General features: G+C 45.0%; 1 protein-coding gene across 1 annotated transcript in view; it reads left to right on the forward strand.

The window, feature by feature from the left end:
• Window positions 1-240: 240 nt before the first annotated feature.
• FAM107A (family with sequence similarity 107 member A) overlaps window positions 241-18302 on the forward strand; it is a 39675-nt gene continuing 21613 nt past the window's right edge. The window contains exon 1 of the mRNA XM_035106808.3: window positions 241-1512. Coding sequence (XP_034962699.1) covers window positions 1434-1512 — 79 coding nt within the window. The 5' untranslated portion in view covers window positions 241-1433. The remainder of the gene's footprint in view (window positions 1513-18302) is intronic.

Raw genomic sequence — 18302 nt, forward strand, 5'->3', positions numbered from 1 at the left:
GGGCTTTGCAGGACTGGGATCCTCTTCGGCTTGATCCAGAGAGGCAGGGCGCGGCCGCACAGGTGAGGCCACTTGGTATTTGCAGCACCTAGTGGCAAGAGCCGGCAGGGGATTTAAGGTCAGCATTTCCCCTCAGCAATTTGCCACACTCTCTGCCTCGATGTGTGCCTTCTTTCCTTTTGTCTGTGACTTCATGCCTTGATCCTTGGACTGTGACTTCATGCTCTGATCCTCGGACTGTGATTTTGTGCTTCAACCTTCGGACTGTGACTTCTTCCCTTGTGCTTCTTGACCCTTGGACCTCTGCTCTTCGGACGTTTGTGTCTACCATCTTGCCCCCGGTCCCGACGCTCCTTGCTGGGACTTCGCTCGTAAGCAACCCAGACCGTGACACAGGACTCCATCACCACTTAGCTTATTTTGACCGAGGACTGTAGGGAACCATCAGCTTCCAGTGTTTCTCAAACTTGGGCCCCCAGCAGTTGTAGAAATACAACTCCCATCCCTGACCGCTGGCCCTGCTACCTAGGAATGATGGGAGTGGTAGTCCAACCACAGATGGGGTTTGAGAAACACTGGAAAGGACTGCGGTTCAATGCCAGAGCACCTGTTTTGCGTGCAGAATGTCCCTTATTTATTTAGATGGCTTAGCCTAGATGGGCCAGCGGCCTGAGTCAGGATAAGGTAAACTTCATGTGCCCCTATGGCTTTTGCCCACCAACTTTCTCTCTCTTTCTTTCTCCTGAGGAACAGTGTTCAGAGTGCACCTGTAAAACAAAGTCTCTTTGGCTGCTGTGACCTGGGTGCTAATTCTGACATTGGCACCTGCTATTCTAGGCGTAGGAGGAAAGCTGCCAACATTCCTGTCTAAATTGCCATTCTAGGAACTCCTCAGCTCCTTGAAAGCTGGCTTCTATAACTCATTGTTTTGCACCACGCTGCCCACTTGCTAATTCAATTTCCACCTCCCAATATATGTGTGTGTGTGTGTGTTTCCTGAAATGAACACAAAATATTATTTTTTAGCATTGAAGGCACTGACAAAGTTCACAGCATGAACAACAAACCTAGTGCAAAGGGGAGTCTATAGTGCCCCCTTCTTAAGAGGTGTGGGCTGATGTGCTTTCTTTCTTCTTCTTTTTTGCACAGTAAGTAATGTAATATATTACAGGATCTGAGGGAAATGGTTTTGTTAGAGCAGAATGTGCTTGTCAGCAGGGGAGGGCAGCAACTATACAGCCGCTCGCAGGGTCACATGACCGCTTATTCTCGTTGCCTCTGAAAAGGTCTTTGCAGAAGTGAAAGAGCTTAGCAGTATACTGCCAAAAAGTCATGCAGGCTTAGAAACATGCCGAGGTGCTGGAAAGAGGGAGAGGCTTAAGTCAGTGCCAGGGAGCTGAGAGAGAGAGACCGACCAAGACCTGAAAGCCTAAATGAGCCAGAGGATGGAAGACCAGGTGAGGATCCCACCTGGGGCGACTGGACTTTACAGAGCAATGCTAGTCAAATCAGGTAAGTGCAAACATGAGGGTGCTTTCTGAGCAGCACAGCGCAATATATCTGCCGTATATGACACTGGGTTTGTAGCAGAGCACGCACGCACGCACGCACGCACACCCCTATTTTCTTTGACAACAGGGACTGTAGATCTCACACTGCCTAGGAATTTCTCTTTTGGATTGCAGAATCCCTTTCGTCTACGAATGGGTCCCCCTTTTGTTTCTCGTCGTCCACTGAATTTCACTATCCTGAGATGTCTGGATTTGGTGGCAGATTCTTTTAAATCTTTCTCAGCTGCAGAAGATTTCACTGTGCATAGTTCTAGCATTACACAACTTGAAAACTTATCAGGCTAATAGCATTTAGAAATATATTTTCCCTTTCTTTCTTTCTGGAAGACTGCCAGCAAATAAACCCTCTCTGAACTTTCTGTGACAATTTGCTCTGCGCTGTCAGCTGGGGCTGAGGGAGTGGACCCTGTTTCTGCGAGGTGTCTAGTTAATTATCTAATTAATGATGACGTGATGGTGCAAATTGGTAGTTTTCGTATTGTTCCCGGACACCCGTCACTGCTTAGCAAAAGCAAATAGTTGTTTTGATCCTTTAGATTACATAGTATTTCTTCATATTGAATATATCGTTATCAGAAGGGCTGGAGAGAATTGTTTTATACTCTTTAGAGGTGGGGGAATCAATATTGCTGCACTGCTTCTTTGCAATTATATTTTTAGAAAAATATTGCTGGCTACTGGAGTGGTTTTGGTGAACAGTAGCATGCTTGACATTTCAGAGAGGCATTTAAAATGATTCGCTGTGTTAACTCATCAGGGGAAGGACAAATATGTAACTTGGCGTATTTATATGCCTGCAGTCTTTTAGACCTTTCTTTTCCCAGAGAAGATGAAGCTCTGCACTCACTTAAATAGGAAGTTGGATTGCACCTGTATTGGCTAAGGGTGGGTTCCCATGTGCATAAGCTGGTTTAGCCAGGTGCATGTGAAATAGTTTAATCTTCCTTTACCCCAAGACCTGATAAGGAGGAAGGACGATGACCCAGGATGAAGTCAGCCTCGGTTTCCAGACGCCTTGCTGCATTATGAATACGGGAAAATTAGATGTGGTTAATTATTTAATGTTTCACATGCCGACCGCACAAAGGGGGCTCGACTCTTCCTTTGGGAGCTTTTGTTCCTGGAAAAAAGGGGCATCGCTTGGCATTCGGGTGAGTGACAGGAGAGCAAATGGTACCCCGTCAAAAGTTATGCTCAAGTTTTTCCCTCTTCGCGGGCAGATAACGGGCATGGTGTGGGAATCTCTGCGCAAGCCAAACTCCCACAAGCTGCTGAAGAAAAAGCTCTGTGATTAAAGGAATAGCTCACTGTTGGCTTAAATGGGCATATCGTGCGAGAAGTTTGGAGATGATTGGATAGGCAATTAATTGCAGAGACAATTGGTAGAAAAGAATTAAGGGTCATCAGCCTACCTAATCCTCAAACTCATGTGACTCCATGCCTACAAGAAATTTCATATTCAGGGAATTAGGAAGAGGAGTGACTGTACTTCAACAGGGCTGCCCTAGAATTGAAGTGGCCAGGGAAACCTATGCATGTAGGAATTCTTGTGCACACTGAAAAGCACATAAAGCTTTGGCCCGGAGTCCATGTAGTTGGGTTCACAAGCATGGAATCTGGTTCCTCATTCAGTATCTTGTCCTGAAAATCAAAGCTTTGGTTTTATTTTATTTTTAAAGAAAGGGAATCAAGGTCCTGGCCCTCATGATTGCAAAGAAATATTGTGCATGGTATTTGATTAGCAAAGACTCCTAAACTAAAGTAGGAATGTACCTTAGGAGACAAGGCATTAACTGTTTCTAATAGTCCTTTATCAGGCTGAGTATACAATGTACATTCAAAGTGCATGAATCTCCCCCCTCAAAGAATCATGGGAGCTGTAGTTTATCCCTTGCAGAGCTACAACTCCGAGCACCCTTAACAAACTCTCCCCAAATTACCTCAGTCCCCATGCAGTCATCCCATTGCTTTTCAAAATTAATAAAAAAGCTCTCAAAATGTTGGCTGTGCAACAAGGTAGGTAAACAAAAGAAGTAGTAAATTTATGCAAGTGTTCTTAATTTGCAAAAATTATTGGGGGCAAAAACTCTAGGTTGCAATTCTGTTCATCACCATCATTCTTATTTATTAAATTCATATACCGCCCTTCTTCTGAAGATCACAGGACAGTTTACAGCATTAAAGAAAATGAAAATACAAAATGCATAGCATATTAACAACCCCCCCCCCCCACAAACACATTTAAAAGGCTATATATGATTAAATGAGCCAAGGCCCTGCTTGAAAAGCAGTATTTTCACCCGATGCCTAACTTTTCGTAACTTTTGAGTGTTTGCAAACTCTTCCGTGTTCACAGATTCTTTTGCTCGCAGAATTCAACAGCTTCCCACCCATGTTCCAAACCTCCTTCCAGCTCCCTGCATCTCTCCAGCACAGAGCTGCAATCTTCTATATCTCCAATTCCAAAACAGGACTGCAGGACATACAGCTGCCAGAGGTCTGGTTGCAAAGGTTGCATCCATTGCATGCAGCCTAATTAAGAGACTAAAAAGGGCCCCATTTCTGGGTCATACGAAAGGCCCATCAATTCCACCGTACAGTTCCCCACACAGTTGCCAATTAGATACCACTGGGAAGCCCTCAAGCATTGCTCTTGGCAGCTGTTGCTTCCCACCGAGTGGTATAGAATGATAGAATCATAGAGTTGGAAGAGACCACAAGGGCCATCCAGTCCAACCCCCTGCCAAGCAGGAAACACCATCAAAGCATTCCTGACAGATGGCTGTCAAGCCTCCACTTAAAGACCTCCAAAGAAGGAGTCTCCACCACACTCCTTGGCAGCAAATTCCACTGTTGAACAGCTCTTACTGTCAGGAAGTTCTTCCTAATGTTTAGGTGGAATCTTCTTTCTTGTAGCTTGAATCCATTGCTCCATGTCCGCTTCTCTGGAGCACCAGAAAACAACCTTTCACCCTCTTCTATATGACATCCTTTTATATATTTGAACATGGCTATCATATCACCCCTTAACCTTCTCTTCTCCAGGCTAAACGTACCCAGCTCCCTAAGCCATTCCTCATAAGGCATTGTTTCCAGGCCTTTGACCATTTTGGTTGCCTTCCTCTGGACACGTTCCAGCTTGTCAGTATCCTTCTTGAACTGTGGTGCCCAGAACTGGACACAGTATTCCAGGTGAGGTCTGACCAGAGCAGAATACAGTGGTACTATTACTTCCCTTGATCTAGATGCTATACTCCTATTGATGCAGCCCAGAATTGCATTGGCTTTTTTAGCTGCTGCATCACACTGTTAACTCCTGTCAAGTTTGTGGTCTACCAAGACTCCTAGATCCTTTTCACATGTACTGCTCTCAAGCCAGGTGTCACCCATCCTGTATTTGTGCCTTTCATTTTTTTTGCCCAAGTGTAATACTTTATATTTCTCCCTGTTAAAATTCATCTTGTTTGCTTTGGCCCAGTTGTCTAATCTGTTAAGGTCATTTTGAAGTGTGATCCTGTCCTCTGGGGTATTAGCCACCCCTCCCAATTTGATGTCATCTGCAAACTTGCTGAGGATGCCCTCAAGCCCATCGTCCAAGTCATTGATAAAGATGTTGATAAAGAGGAATACTACCTCTGAAAATGGAGGTTCCATTTTGCCACCATGACGGGCAGCCACTGATAGATCCATCTTCCTCATGTGTCTTATCCCCCTTTATAGCCATCCAAGCTGGTCACAACCACCAGCGAATTCCATACATTAATCTGAAGGAAACAGGGCAACGTAGGAAGTTGCCTTATTATACCGTACTGTATAGCTCAATATTGCCCACACTGACTGTCAATGGGCAGCTTTCCAGGGTTCCAGCCAGGATTTCCCCAGTCTTCCTCACTTGGGGATGCCGGGAACTGAACCGGGGACCTTTTTCATGCAAGGCAGATGCAGTACCACTGAGCCACACAGTCTGTATAAAATATTTCCACCTTAAGAGGCTCGCCATGCAGATCAAGGGATATCCGCCATGTCACCCCAGGGATGGGGCTTTTTGTTTGTTTGTTTTACTACTTTTAGTGATGTGGGGAAATTGTCCCTTTTCCCGTTGTATGTTAAGATCATGTTAAGATCTTCAGGTGACAGCCCTAATCAGATAATGCGGTGATAAGCAGACGTGGGGGGGGGGACAGGGGCCAGGAAAGGAAGCTGCAGCAGAATGTCTTGGCCTGTGGTGTGCGTTAGTTCCACTGTTCAGCGCATTCGCCGTCTCAAGTAAAGAAACGCTGTTACTTATTCTCAGCCTTTTCTTTAAAACAGATATCCCCAAACTCGGCCCTCCAAATGTTTGGGAACTACAACTCCCATCATCCCTAGCAAACAGGACCAGTGGTCAGGGATGATAGGAACTGTAGTCCCAAAACATCTGGAGGGCCGAGTTTGGGGATGCCTGCTTTAAAAGGTCCACTGGTGCCCTCCAGGGACTACAACTCCCATCATTCCTGAGCATTGGCCATGCTGGCAGGGGCTGATGGGAGCAGGGCCATCTTAACCGTTGGGCTAGGGGTGCACAGCGCTCGGGCGCCGGGCTTTCAGGGGCCCCAGGCCGAGAGTCCGGGGCTGCGCGTTGGAGTCCAAGGAAGAGCCACCAATAGCTGGGCGGAGCAGAGCTCGTCAGAGCGCCACGGGCGGCGGCTCTTCCCTGGACTCCCAACGCTTGCCCCCAAACTCGCGCCGAGCCGCCTGCAGCAGAAGAGCCCGCAGTGGTCTGACGGGCTCTGTGCCACTCGGCTGTTGGCTCTTGCCCCAGCTGCATGGCAGCTAACTGTTTCAGCCCCACGCCGATTTATGGCTTATTTACACACCCAACGTGGGGTGCCAGAGCAGAACGACTGGGAATGCAGCGGAGGAAACATCTCTGGATGGGATCTGCCGCACGCCAACAGTGCCAATGGCAGCAACAAATCCCGACGAATAGGAGCATGCGGATCCCGTCTGGAGATCTTTCCTCCACTGCCGCTTGCATTTCGCGTCGTTCTGCGCTGGCACCCCATGTTGGACGGTGCTGGGTGCATGCGGCGACAGCAGAAAAAGCCAGCAAAGGAACCCACAGCTTGGCGCACGCAACAGGATGCGTCGCGCAGGGCCCAAAACATTACACGGCGCTCCGGGTGCTGCGTGCGCAGCCGAAACAGCCGCCATGCAGCGGGGGGGGGGGGAGAAGGCAGTGGGCAAACAGCAATCTAGGAGCGCCGTACGGATCTTTGCACTCCAGCGCCACATATGCTTAAGTCGGCCCTGGATGGGAGTTGAAGTTCAATGAAATCTGGAAGGCACCAGTTTGAAGAAGGCTGTGGCGCATTTCTATTAGCATGCCTAAGACAGGTGTGCTTAAAGGACCCCTGACAGTTAAGTCCAGTCACGAACGACTCGGGGGTTGCAGCGCTCATCTCTCTTTACTGGTTGAGGGAGCCGACGTTTGTCCGCAGACAGTTTTTCCAGGACATGTGGCCAGCATGACTAAGCCGCTTCTGGCAAAACTAGAGCAGCACACAGAAATAAAGCACAGAATTTAAAGTATGTCTCTGGAGGCATACACACCCTACCTTTAGAGCACATGGCTTCCCCCAAAGACTACTGGGAACTGTAGTCCTCACAGAGCTACAATTCCCAACACCTTAACAAACTACAGTTCCCAGGATACCTTGTGGAGATGCACTTTAAATGTGATTAAAAAGTATGGTTTGTACACAGGTTCAATCTAACAATGAGGCTGGGCGGGAGGGAGGTTGCCAGTTTATTTCACATTTCTCGCCTTCAATATTCTCAAATTGAGGTTTGGGCATTATGGTAACTTTAAAAGCAAGGGGGTTGATCAACTCTTCAGTTGGCAAACCACCCTATCCCTATTCTTTCAGAAATCCGACTCTCTTCTTTGCTGATCTGCGAATACAATAAGGCTGCAATCCTAAACACGTTTTACTAGCCAGTAGGCCCCATTGTACAAAAAGCACATTGGCTTCCACTGTGGAAACTGCAAAGCAGAACCTTCAGAAACAATGGGGGAGATTGTGTTCTGCAAAGTTTTGCCTCTTTTGTGTCGACTTGCGGAATGGAAATGAAATAAATTATCAGCCACTCCTCAGCCGCATGAAAACTATCTGTTGGCATTTGGCTTTTTGACACAGTGGAATGTGTATCCTGCTTGCAGACTTGAAAACATGTCATAAGTGTCCAGATGCACTTGGTGCCCCCAAATTTATATGGGTTTTTATCACCAGCCCCCCTCAGTAACCCACTTGCCTGACCATAAAATGTGGAATTCAGGACCAGGAACCTGCCTCTGGCCGCATACTCAAAATTAGATTTTACAGTGGTACCTCGGTTTATGAACACAATTGGTTCCGGAAGTCTGTTCATAAACTGAAGCGTTCATAAACTGAAGCGAACTTTCCCATTGAAAGTAATGGAAAGTGGATTAATCTGTTCCAGACGGGTCCGCGGAGTACTTAAACTGAAGCGTTCATAAACTGAAGCGAACTTTCCCATTGAAAGTAATGGAAAGTGGATTAATCTGTTCCAGATGGTCCATGGAGTACTTAAACTGAAGCGTTCATAAACTGAAGCGAACTTTCCCATTGAAAGTAATGGAAAGTGGATTAATCCGTTCCAGACAGGTCCGCGGCGTTCGTAAACCGAAAATTCGTAAACCGAGGTGTTCGTAAACCGAGGTTCCACTGTACTACCAAACTGGCCTCTTACCTAGTTGCAGCCCATTGTGGAAGGGCCTAGGCTCCATGGGGGGGGACGCCTCTCCATCCTAGCCAGGTCTGTTCGGGAATTCCCCTGACCAGCCGCAAAGGAGGGCAGGACAGCCCGCCATCAACTGGAATTCAGGTTGGCCAATCATTGGCCAGAGAGGGCAAGGCTTGGGTGACGGACCAGAGTGAAATCATCATCTTAATTTAAAAGGAAAGGAAACTGCCCTTTTTCCATTTTGGCCATCTCTGCCTTTATTCATTCATTAAATTTCCATCAAAGGATCCCAGGCTGGCAAACCTCAGAGCTGAAGGCAATTAAAATAGTTAAAATAAAACATAATTAAAGCAGGTGGCGCTGTGGTTAAACCACTGAGCCTAGGCTTGCTGATCAGAAGGTCGGCGGTTCAAATCCCTCTGGCGGGGTGAGCTGCCGTTGCTTGGTCCCAGCTCCTGCCAACCTAGCAGTTTGAAAGCACGTCAAAATGCAAGTAGATAAATAGGAACCGCTACAGCGGGAAGGTAAACGGTGTTTCCATGTGCTGCTCTGGTTTGCCAGAAGCGGCTTTGTCATGCTGGCCACATGACCTGGAAGCTATACGCCGGCTCCTTCAGCCAATAATGCGAGATGAGCGCGCAACCCCAGAGTCGGTCACGACTGGACCTAATGGTCAGGGGTCCCTTTACCTTTACCTTTAAAATATTTAGAACATCTATGAACATTTAGAAGCAATCACATACCCCCACTGTTACAGCCTGTGTCTATCAGCCTGTGCCATGGCCTGTGTATATCAGCCGTCAAATGCCTGGGTAAACAGGAATGTTTTTTAAAAAAATAAAAAAACCACTTGAAGCCACTGCCAAGAAGACCCTGTAGCAGAGGAAATCCATCCAGGCTGCAACTAGAGGCACCACCACCAAGAGGGCCTCTCCTGATAGTTGTAGGGCCCGAGGTGGTTGATATTTAAACAGTTCAATTTGCTAATCTACTGCAAATCCTTTAGAGATCAGTCAGTAGATTCTGATCTACCCATACCATGGAGTGTGAGACGGAGCTGCTAACTGAACCAATTAGGAGTAAGCTCCATTGAATTCAATGGGATTTACTTCTGAGTATACATGGTTGGTTAGGATTGTGCTGTAAGTCAGCCATTCCCAATTGTACTGTAACTGAGTTGGGCTTCAGCAGGCTTGTAAAATAGGGATGTTCGAATCTACACCTTCAAAATCTCCACAGTGCTTGGCATTCCTGCTTTTCAAGCTGAGGTAAGGCACCTTCCTTCATTCTCTTTTAAAAAAGGCATTATTTCTAAAATTAATTTTATTTGGACAAGGCTTTTTTGACAGAGTTTGGAATGGAAAATATCAGATTTGGTCACCGAAACCTTGAAAAGGAGGAGGGAGAGTTCAAGTTGGCATGGAAACCCTTTTGTATTTAATATCTGTACTTTGGCAGGCAAAATGCTACTTTTGTTTAATGGCCCACTGTAATGTCAGCTTCTTGGAAACGCCAACTGTGTCAAGGAGAAAAGATTCCAAGCCTCACTTCTCAGGGACGTATATTGTATCTGGGCTTGAAGTAATGCCCCTTTCTCTGGAAAGTAACAGGAGAGCTTCAGTTTGCTGTTAAAGGAGAATTGGGGCAGCTGTTTCAGAAAGCACTATTGCAAAGGGTTTTACGTCAGCATCTGCATGCCCTTTTCAGCCTCCAGAGACTGAAACAAGAGCATGGGGGGTTGTCTTAATGGCCTTAGCAAAAATGGTATTTGAAGTAGTCCCAGGCTTCTCCTTTAAGAGAGCAGGCAGGTACAGTACTGATGGTGGGGGAGAAAATACTTCTTTTTCCTCCCTTGTCGCCCACCTACCCACTTGCTTAAAGCAGAGCTGCTTCAAATAGTGCTTTTGCAAAGAGCTTTAACGCTGATGAGTAGGGGTAAAACTCTGCTGCCTTGGCTATTTCCCCCTGGGAACATGGTGTGTGCAGCTAATGCAAGACTAAACCTCGCACCCAAAAACTGACCACTGATGTCAGCTAGTGGGCAGGTGGGTGTGGTTTGGGAGAAATGGCCTTGCAGGCAAAATTGGACCCATTCGCGGATCAGGACCGGCCTGTGGGATGACAGTTCCCCATCCCTAGTATACAGGATATCAGTGGAGGGACAGGGACTACTGGAGACATGAAAATAAACTAAAAACTAACAGGCTGCATTCAAGAAGTTCATTGGCAAGGTTGTGCAACAAGATGTTAAGGGGACCGACTTCCAATTTAAGTTAAATCAAATGAAATGGTCTTGATTTTTGTCCAGTGGTGGTGTATCGCCTCTCAGCGGGGGCAATCCTTTTCCCTTTCTTTCTCTTCTTGCATATAATGAGGAAGGTGCTCCGTCATAGCACTGTTTCCATACCAGGTAATTCTGTTGGCAATGAGGAGCGCCACAACCCTGACTACTTATTTTGGTTGCAGCTTTTTTTTTCAAGTAAGAAAAACTATGAAATACAGTCATACCTCGGTTTAAGTATGCCTCGGTTTGAGTATTTTCAGTTTAAGTACTCCGCAGACCTGTCTGGAACGGATTAATCCACTTTCCATTACTTTCAATGGGAAAGTTCGCTTCAGGTTAAGTCATAGCTGCCAAGTCTCCCATTTTCCCCGGGAAATCCCCATTTTTCCAGCTGTTCCTAGCTGAAAAAACGGATTTTTTTGTTTTCCCCCGGTTTATTCTGGCGCAGCGACTTTTGATGCTGCTCTGCCCAGTTCCAAAATGGCTGCAGTGCGACTTCTGGCGCGGTGGCCATTTTGGAACTGGGCAAAGCAGCATCAAAAGTCACTTCTGAGCATACTCCGCCCAGTTCCAAAATGGCGGCAGCGCTACTTCCGGTCTGGTATTTCCGGCCCGGTCCCTTATTTCTCTGACAGCAACTTGGCAGGTATGGGTTAAGTACGCTTCAGGTTAGGAACAGACATCCGGAACCAATTGTGTTTGTAAACCGAGGGACCATTGTAGTCTGTTGCTTCATCTGATGTGGTAAATCCACTCCCTCCAACATTAGAATTTCGCCTTTGAGAGCTACTTTTGCTTCGCCCTCCTAAAGGCATTTTTAAAAAAATTGCTGTCCAATTACTTTAGTCGAAACGAAAAATAAAAAAAATTCTTCCAGTAGCACCTTAGAGACCAACCAAGTTTGTCATTGGTATGAGCTTTCGTGTGCAAGTGTGCATGCACATGAAAGCTCATACCTATGACAAACTTAGTTGGTCTCTAAGGTGCTGCTGGAAGGAATTTCTTTATTATTATTTTTGACTACGTTAGACCAACACGGCTACCTACCTGAAACAATTACTTTAGCTTAGCTCTAATTTAAATAATGGCTTCGGGCAACACGGCATATAGCACTGAGTTACCCAGGAATATCCTACCCTTAAGTATTGTTTAGTCACAAGTAAGCCCTGTTCAGCCAAAGTCCCCTGAAAAATTAATTATTAGCTTCCTCTTTGTAGCTTCTTGCCATTCTGTTGCTTCCTGTTCAGTATGACTGTGAGGAATAATGATTAAGTACCTCTTAATTAATAAGCTCCTCTACTGCGGTAGAGCTTTGACTACATCATCTCCTTCCATTTTCCCCTTTTCTTAGGTAGCTAAAACAATATAATTTTGCTACAAAAGAAAGAAAACAAAGTGTAATAAAAGAATGCCTGCCGTTAAAGCTTCTCCCTGCAGTGAACAGAACCTGCCTAATTAAGGAGCCATTAATCACTTATCGCCCAGCTATGCTGAACAGGAAGCAATTAAAGGAACAGAAACAAAGCTTTTAACTAAAGAAAAGTCTGCCCTAAAAAATGTCAGCATGAGAGACATAGGATGAAATGGTGAAGACGGCAATGATCAATTGGGCTATAGATGTGGGCCACAATATAGAGTTAGATTTGTGGGGGACGGTGTGGAAAACAGGATTAAAATTCACGGTCTGCTATGTTCTTAAGGGAAAATATAAGTCAGAATCAGGTAAATGTTGGAAGTGTAAAGCTATGGATGGAACCTTTCATCACATGTGGTGGACCTGTAAAGAATATTGGGAAATGATATATAATGAATTGAACAAAATTATTTCGGAAGACCTTTCCAAAGAGGCCTTCCTGTTAGGAATAATGAGGTCCGAGGTGCCAAGTAAACAAATATTTAAAGCAGCAAGAATCCTATATGCACAAAGATGGAGAGAAGAGATAGTACCTACAAAGGAGGAGTGGCAGATGAAATTAATGGAATACGCAGAATTAGCAATCTTAACGTGCAAAGTTAGAGAGCAAGAAGAGAAAAGATTTAAAGAGGAATGGAAGCCGTTTGTAGACTACCTAAAAAAAACAACCATTGTAAAAATGTTAGAGCTTTAGTTCATTTGGAGTAAGCTGAACAGTTATAGTTCATAATGAGAAGAATTTGAATGTTTAAATAGTTAGAAAAAAAATAAAATTTGTAGCAAGAACGGGAAACTTAAGGGAGCCTTAGAAGGATGGACGGGAAGTGATGGAATAGAATTATAGATTGATGTAATGTATCGTTTCTTCCTTTCACTTTTCCCCCCTCCAGTTTTGTATTTTGTACTCTTGATTAATAAAACAAACAGCAGTGTTTTGATACTAGACAGGGTGGGTTGCAATTACATTTTGTTGTGGGAGAAACATGGAAGGAAAACATACATTGTGGGAAGAGCTGCGGCTCGGGGATAGAGCAGTTGCTTTGCATGCAGAAGGTCCCAGGTTCAATGCCCGGCATCCTCAGGAAGAACTGGGAAGAGAGCCCAGTTTGAAACCCTGGAGAGCAGCTGCCAGTCAGTGTAGACAGTACTGAGCCAAAGGGATTGCCAGTATGACATAAGGCAGCATTCCTATGGAATGCGATTTGGCCATGATGTGTTCTGGATTCTCCGTAAAAAAAAGTTGAGTAAGCAAAATACAGCACTTCCAGAGAAAAGGTTAGTGCTGAAGCCACCTTAGTACTGTACCACAGTGCAAAATCCTGGTTCAGCAACACATTTCTAAAGAGCTGTAGACGGTAAGGTTTAATAGCTGAAAGTATCAAAGGAATTGATCGTCCTCCTAATTAAGAAAGATTTAAAGAAGTGATGCTTTTAAGCTTAGATAAAAAGCTTCTAATGATGGCTATGAAAGATTTAGGAGACCAAGAATGATGTAGAAAATTTAATTCCCAGGTGACAGAAAAGGTTATTTATATATGCAACAACTGCAGCCGGTGTTTCGTTAGCCCCAAAATGGAAAATTAGCGAGGTCTCAACTGAAGAAGAATGGCAACTTCAGGCTGACAGAATACACACAACTTGCAAAGTTAACATGTAGAATAAGAGAACAAGAAGAGTGTACAGTGCTACCTCGGTTTATGAACACAATTGGTTCCGGAAGTCTGTTCATAAACTGAAGCGTTCATAAACTGAAGCGAACTTTCCCATTGAAAGTAATGGAAAGGGAATTAATCCGTTCCAGATGGGTCTGCGGCGTTCATAAACCGAAAATTCATAAACCGAGGTGTCCATAAACCGAGGTTCCACTGTATTGGAAAACGTTTATTGAATATATGGAAAATGACACTGTACAGCTGAAAACGCTGGCAGCATTAAGATAAATTCAACAGTGTAAATAGGTTTTCATGGGTGTAATAATGGAAAACCAATTGGTATACAGTAGTTTTTTTTGTAAAATGTGCAGGGAATTAGGATATGCAAAATGAACCATGGAAAGAGAAGAAGGGAGGTCATAGATATCTTAGATATGTACTGTAAAATGTTTATCTGAAATTGTAAAATAGAAAATTCAATAAAAATCGTGTTTTTTTTATAAAAAAGAATGATGTGGAAAATTTACTTAGGGAACATTTTTCATCCTTTCTGTCAAAGCACAAGAACTTGTGCTCACTTAATAGAATTAATAGGCAACAGCTTTAAGCAAATGACAATGCTTCTTTACACTGCATATTGTTATCTTGCTGCAAAACATGGAAATCACCTTTTTAGCATGATGCTTTTTAGAAGACTGGGAAAAATAGGTTCTTATTTTTATTTTTTTTAAAACAAGATTATCTGCAGTCAGTCCGCCATCAGCAGCATTGCATCTTGGGCTGCTCCTCACAACTGTAGAGAAGCAGTTGCTGTGACATCATCACTCATGGGTTGGGTTTGAGCACAACCCTTCTAATGCCTCTGTATATAAATATGTAGGGACACGGGTGGCGCTGTGGTCTAAACCACTGAGCCCTTTTCCAAACCACTGATCGGAAGGTTGGCGGTTCGAATCCCTGTGACGGGGATTGCCCAGAGCAATGCCAACTAACAGTTCAAAAGCACGCCAGTGCAAGTAGATACATAGGTACCACTGTGACGGGAAGGTAAACAGCGTTTCCGTGCGCTCTGGTTTCTGTTGCGCCAGAAGCGGTTTATTCATGCTGGTCACATGACCCGGAAAGCTGTCTTTGGACAAATGCTGGCTCCCTCGGCCTGATAGCAAGATGAGTGCCGCAACCCCATAGTCTCCTTTGACGGGACTTAACCATCCAGGCGTCCTTTACCTTTTTTACCTCCAGTATAAATATGTGTATGGCAGCATGCAGAGGTTGAATTTGACTCAGGGCAGTGTGCAACTGCCTTGCCATGGTCTGATTTTGCCGAAAACTCAGCACAGGTTGGATTTCCCCAAAGACTCGGCCACACTGAGTGGTTCTTGGTCAGAGCACTTGGATGTGCACATGAGACACATGTGCTGAGAGAACTGCATTGGCTGCCAATCAGTTACTGGGCCATGTTCCGGTCCTTGTTGCTAACAAATAAAGAGCCCTGAACAGCTTGGGACCAGGTTACCTGAAAGACCACCTGCCCCTGTATCGACCTGCATCAATCTGTATCAGTCTGACCCTCGTCAGATATTCCTTCCCTAGCAGAGATCGTTCACATTTTAAAATGCTTTTCTCTCCCCCCCCTCTTCTCCTCCAGTTGTCATGGAGTCTAAAACATTACCAAATAACCCCAAACAGATTGCAAATGATTGCCAGTGTGATTAATCTAATTCTGTCAGATTTGGTCTTAAGACTAGTTTGAACTGCAATGGGCTTGGCTATTTCTTGGCATCAGCTGCCCTGATTTTGCCCTCATGAGACCGGTGTGTAACAGAATGTGTTGCTACCATCTTGGTCCAAGAGACCATGAGATGCCAAGTAAGAGAGGTCATTGATATATCTGTTATCGGACTTAACATTCATTGGTGAAAAGGATGGCAGGGGGCTGTTATATTAGGAAATAAGGGACTCGGCTATGCAGCTGCAAGTGAAACGTTTTGAATGTGTCGTAAAGTGCAATATACAATTGTGACACCAGATGGCGAATGTGAGCTATAGCAAATTCAATGAATTTTTCAAAACTTTCTTTTTAAAGCATTTTCACAACGCTTTTAACGTGTGTGTAGATTCCACCTAGGGTTGCCAGACTCAATAGTGGACAGGACTTCTGTGCCTTTAATTGCCCTGCTCTCTTCTGAGTCTGGAAACCTTAAAGAGAAACCAGCAGACCCTTTGCTTGGAAATTAAACAAAGGGTCTGCTGGTTTCTCTTTAAGGTTTCCAGACTCAAAAGAGAGCAGGGCAATTAAAGGCACAGAAGTCCTGTCCACTATTGAGTCTGGCAACCCTAATCCCACCCCCAACTGCAGAATGCTTTGTACGCTGAAAAGCGCTGTAGCAGGAATAATGTTGCTCCTTTTGAAAAGCAAAAGTGAATGAGGGAACAACGAGGTTTTCAAGTTTGTCGGTAAGTGATCAGACGAGGGGAAATCAGAGAAAGAGGAGAATACTGTAACCAAGCAGAGATTGAGCGCAGCTTCCCTTTTCTTTGTTTGCCGTTCCTACTTCATGCTAGCTGTTTCTTTGCAAGATCGTTTGCATTCTAAAGCTATACGTTGCATTTTATCAGGCCGAAGCTCAGTATGTTTGCAAGCTGAACCTATGTAGTAAGCACTGAAATCAGTGAAGCTGACTTCAAGGGAGTTGTGCGTAGGATTACAGCCATGCTGATCCTAATAAATGGGGTATTGTTGTGTACTGCTACTCTTTGGTGTATGTGTGTACATATACATACAGTAGACCAACAGAGCTGGCGACATTTCTGGAAGCTCTTTGGGGGTGTCATAATCAGCTTCTGCACTTCAAAATCCCCCACTATTCCACAGCCTAATGATGTTGCCTTGTGGTTAAGGCCAGAAGCTATCAGGAGGAAGTTCTGGATCCAGGTGTAAAATTCAAAACATTGATGACTACAAAAAAAAAAAACCTCCAGGATCCTAGTGATTGAGTGCTACGTTCCCTGTTAGCTTTGCCACGTCAATATTCAGAAACTGTTCCCTTTGTTTCCAAAGAGAACTACACATTCCTTACGAAGCTCGTGCTGCTGCAAGGTGAGGTCCAGCAAAAACCTGCTATACCTCTCCTTTTTGTAAATACCCGAGTAAATATTTGTCTGAAACTCACTCAGCTTGTTGAGTATGTTCACGCTTCAGTCACTCTGAGCTCTGCACTGATCCACACAATCTTTCTGGCAATCATTCTGAGCTGTCTCCGGGTCAAGATTCTGCTCTCCGTCAAGCCAGGCATCTGGTAATGTTGGCAAGTGCACTGTGCTCTGCGTGCTGCTCAGTGCCGGCCCTACTGTCGGGCAGGATGAGGCGGCCACCTCAGACAACAGGTGTTGGGGGACAGTTCTGTGTTTTCCACACTGTCTGCACCCTCTAAGCCTGCTGTCCTCAAGTACGGTGGGAGATATGCTGTCCTGTTGTTGTTGTTGTTTAGTCGTTTAGTCGTGTCCGACTCTTCGTGACCCCATGGACCATAGCACGCCAGGCACTCCTGTCTTGCACTGCCTCCCGCAGTTTGGTCAAACTCATGTTCGTAGCTTCGAGAACACTGTCCAACCATCTTGTCCTCTGTCGTCCCCTTCTCCTAGTGCCCTCAATCTTTCCCAACATCAGGGTCTTTTCCAGGGAGTCTTCTCTTCTCATGAGGTGGCCAAAGTATTGGAGCCTCAGCTTCACGATCTGTCCTTCCAGGGAGCACTCAGGGCTGATTTCCTTAAGAATGGATAGGTTTGATCTTCTTGCAGTCCATGGGACTCTCAAGAGTCTCCTCCAGCACCATAATTCAAAAGCATCAATTCTTCGGCGATCAGCCTTCTTTATGGTCCAGCTCTCACTTCCATACATCACTACTGGGAAAACCATAGCTTTAACTATACGGACCTTTGTCGGCAAGGTGATGTCTCTGCTTTTTAAGATGCTGTCTAGGTTTGTCATTGCTTTTCTTCCAAGAAGCAGGCGTCTTTTAATTTCGTGACTGCTGTCACCATCTGCAGTGATCAAGGAGCCCAAGAAAGTAAAATCTCTCACTGCCTCCATTTCTTCCCCTTCTATTTGCCAGGAGGTGATGGGACCAGTGGCCATGATCTTGGTTTTTTTGATGTTGAGCTTCAGACCATATTTTGCGCTCTCCTCTTTCACCCTCATTAAAAGGTTCTTTAATTCCTCCTCGCTTTCTGCCATCAAGGTTGTGTCATCTGCATATCTGAGGTTGTTGATATTTCTTCCAGCAATCTTAATTCCGGCTTGGGATTCATCTAGTCCAGCCTTTCGCATGATGAATTCTGCATATAAGTTAAATAAGCAGGGGGACAATATACAACCTTGTCGTACTCCTTTCCCAATTTTGAACCAATCAGTTGTTCCATATCCAGTTCTAACTGTAGCTTCTTGTCCCACATAGAGATTTCTCAGGAGACAGATGAGGTGATCAGGCACTCCCATTTCTTTAAGAACTTGCCATAGTTTGCTGTGGTCGACACAGTCAAAGGCTTTTGCATAGTCAATGAAGCAGAAGTAGACGTTTTTCTGGAACTCTCTAGCTTTCTCCATAATCCAGCGCATGTTTGCTATTTGGTCT

The sequence above is a fragment of the Zootoca vivipara genome, chromosome 2 (assembly GCF_965207765.1).
Source record: "Zootoca vivipara chromosome 2, rZooViv2.hap1.1, whole genome shotgun sequence".
In the NCBI taxonomy this organism is placed as follows: Eukaryota; Metazoa; Chordata; class Lepidosauria; order Squamata; family Lacertidae; genus Zootoca; species Zootoca vivipara.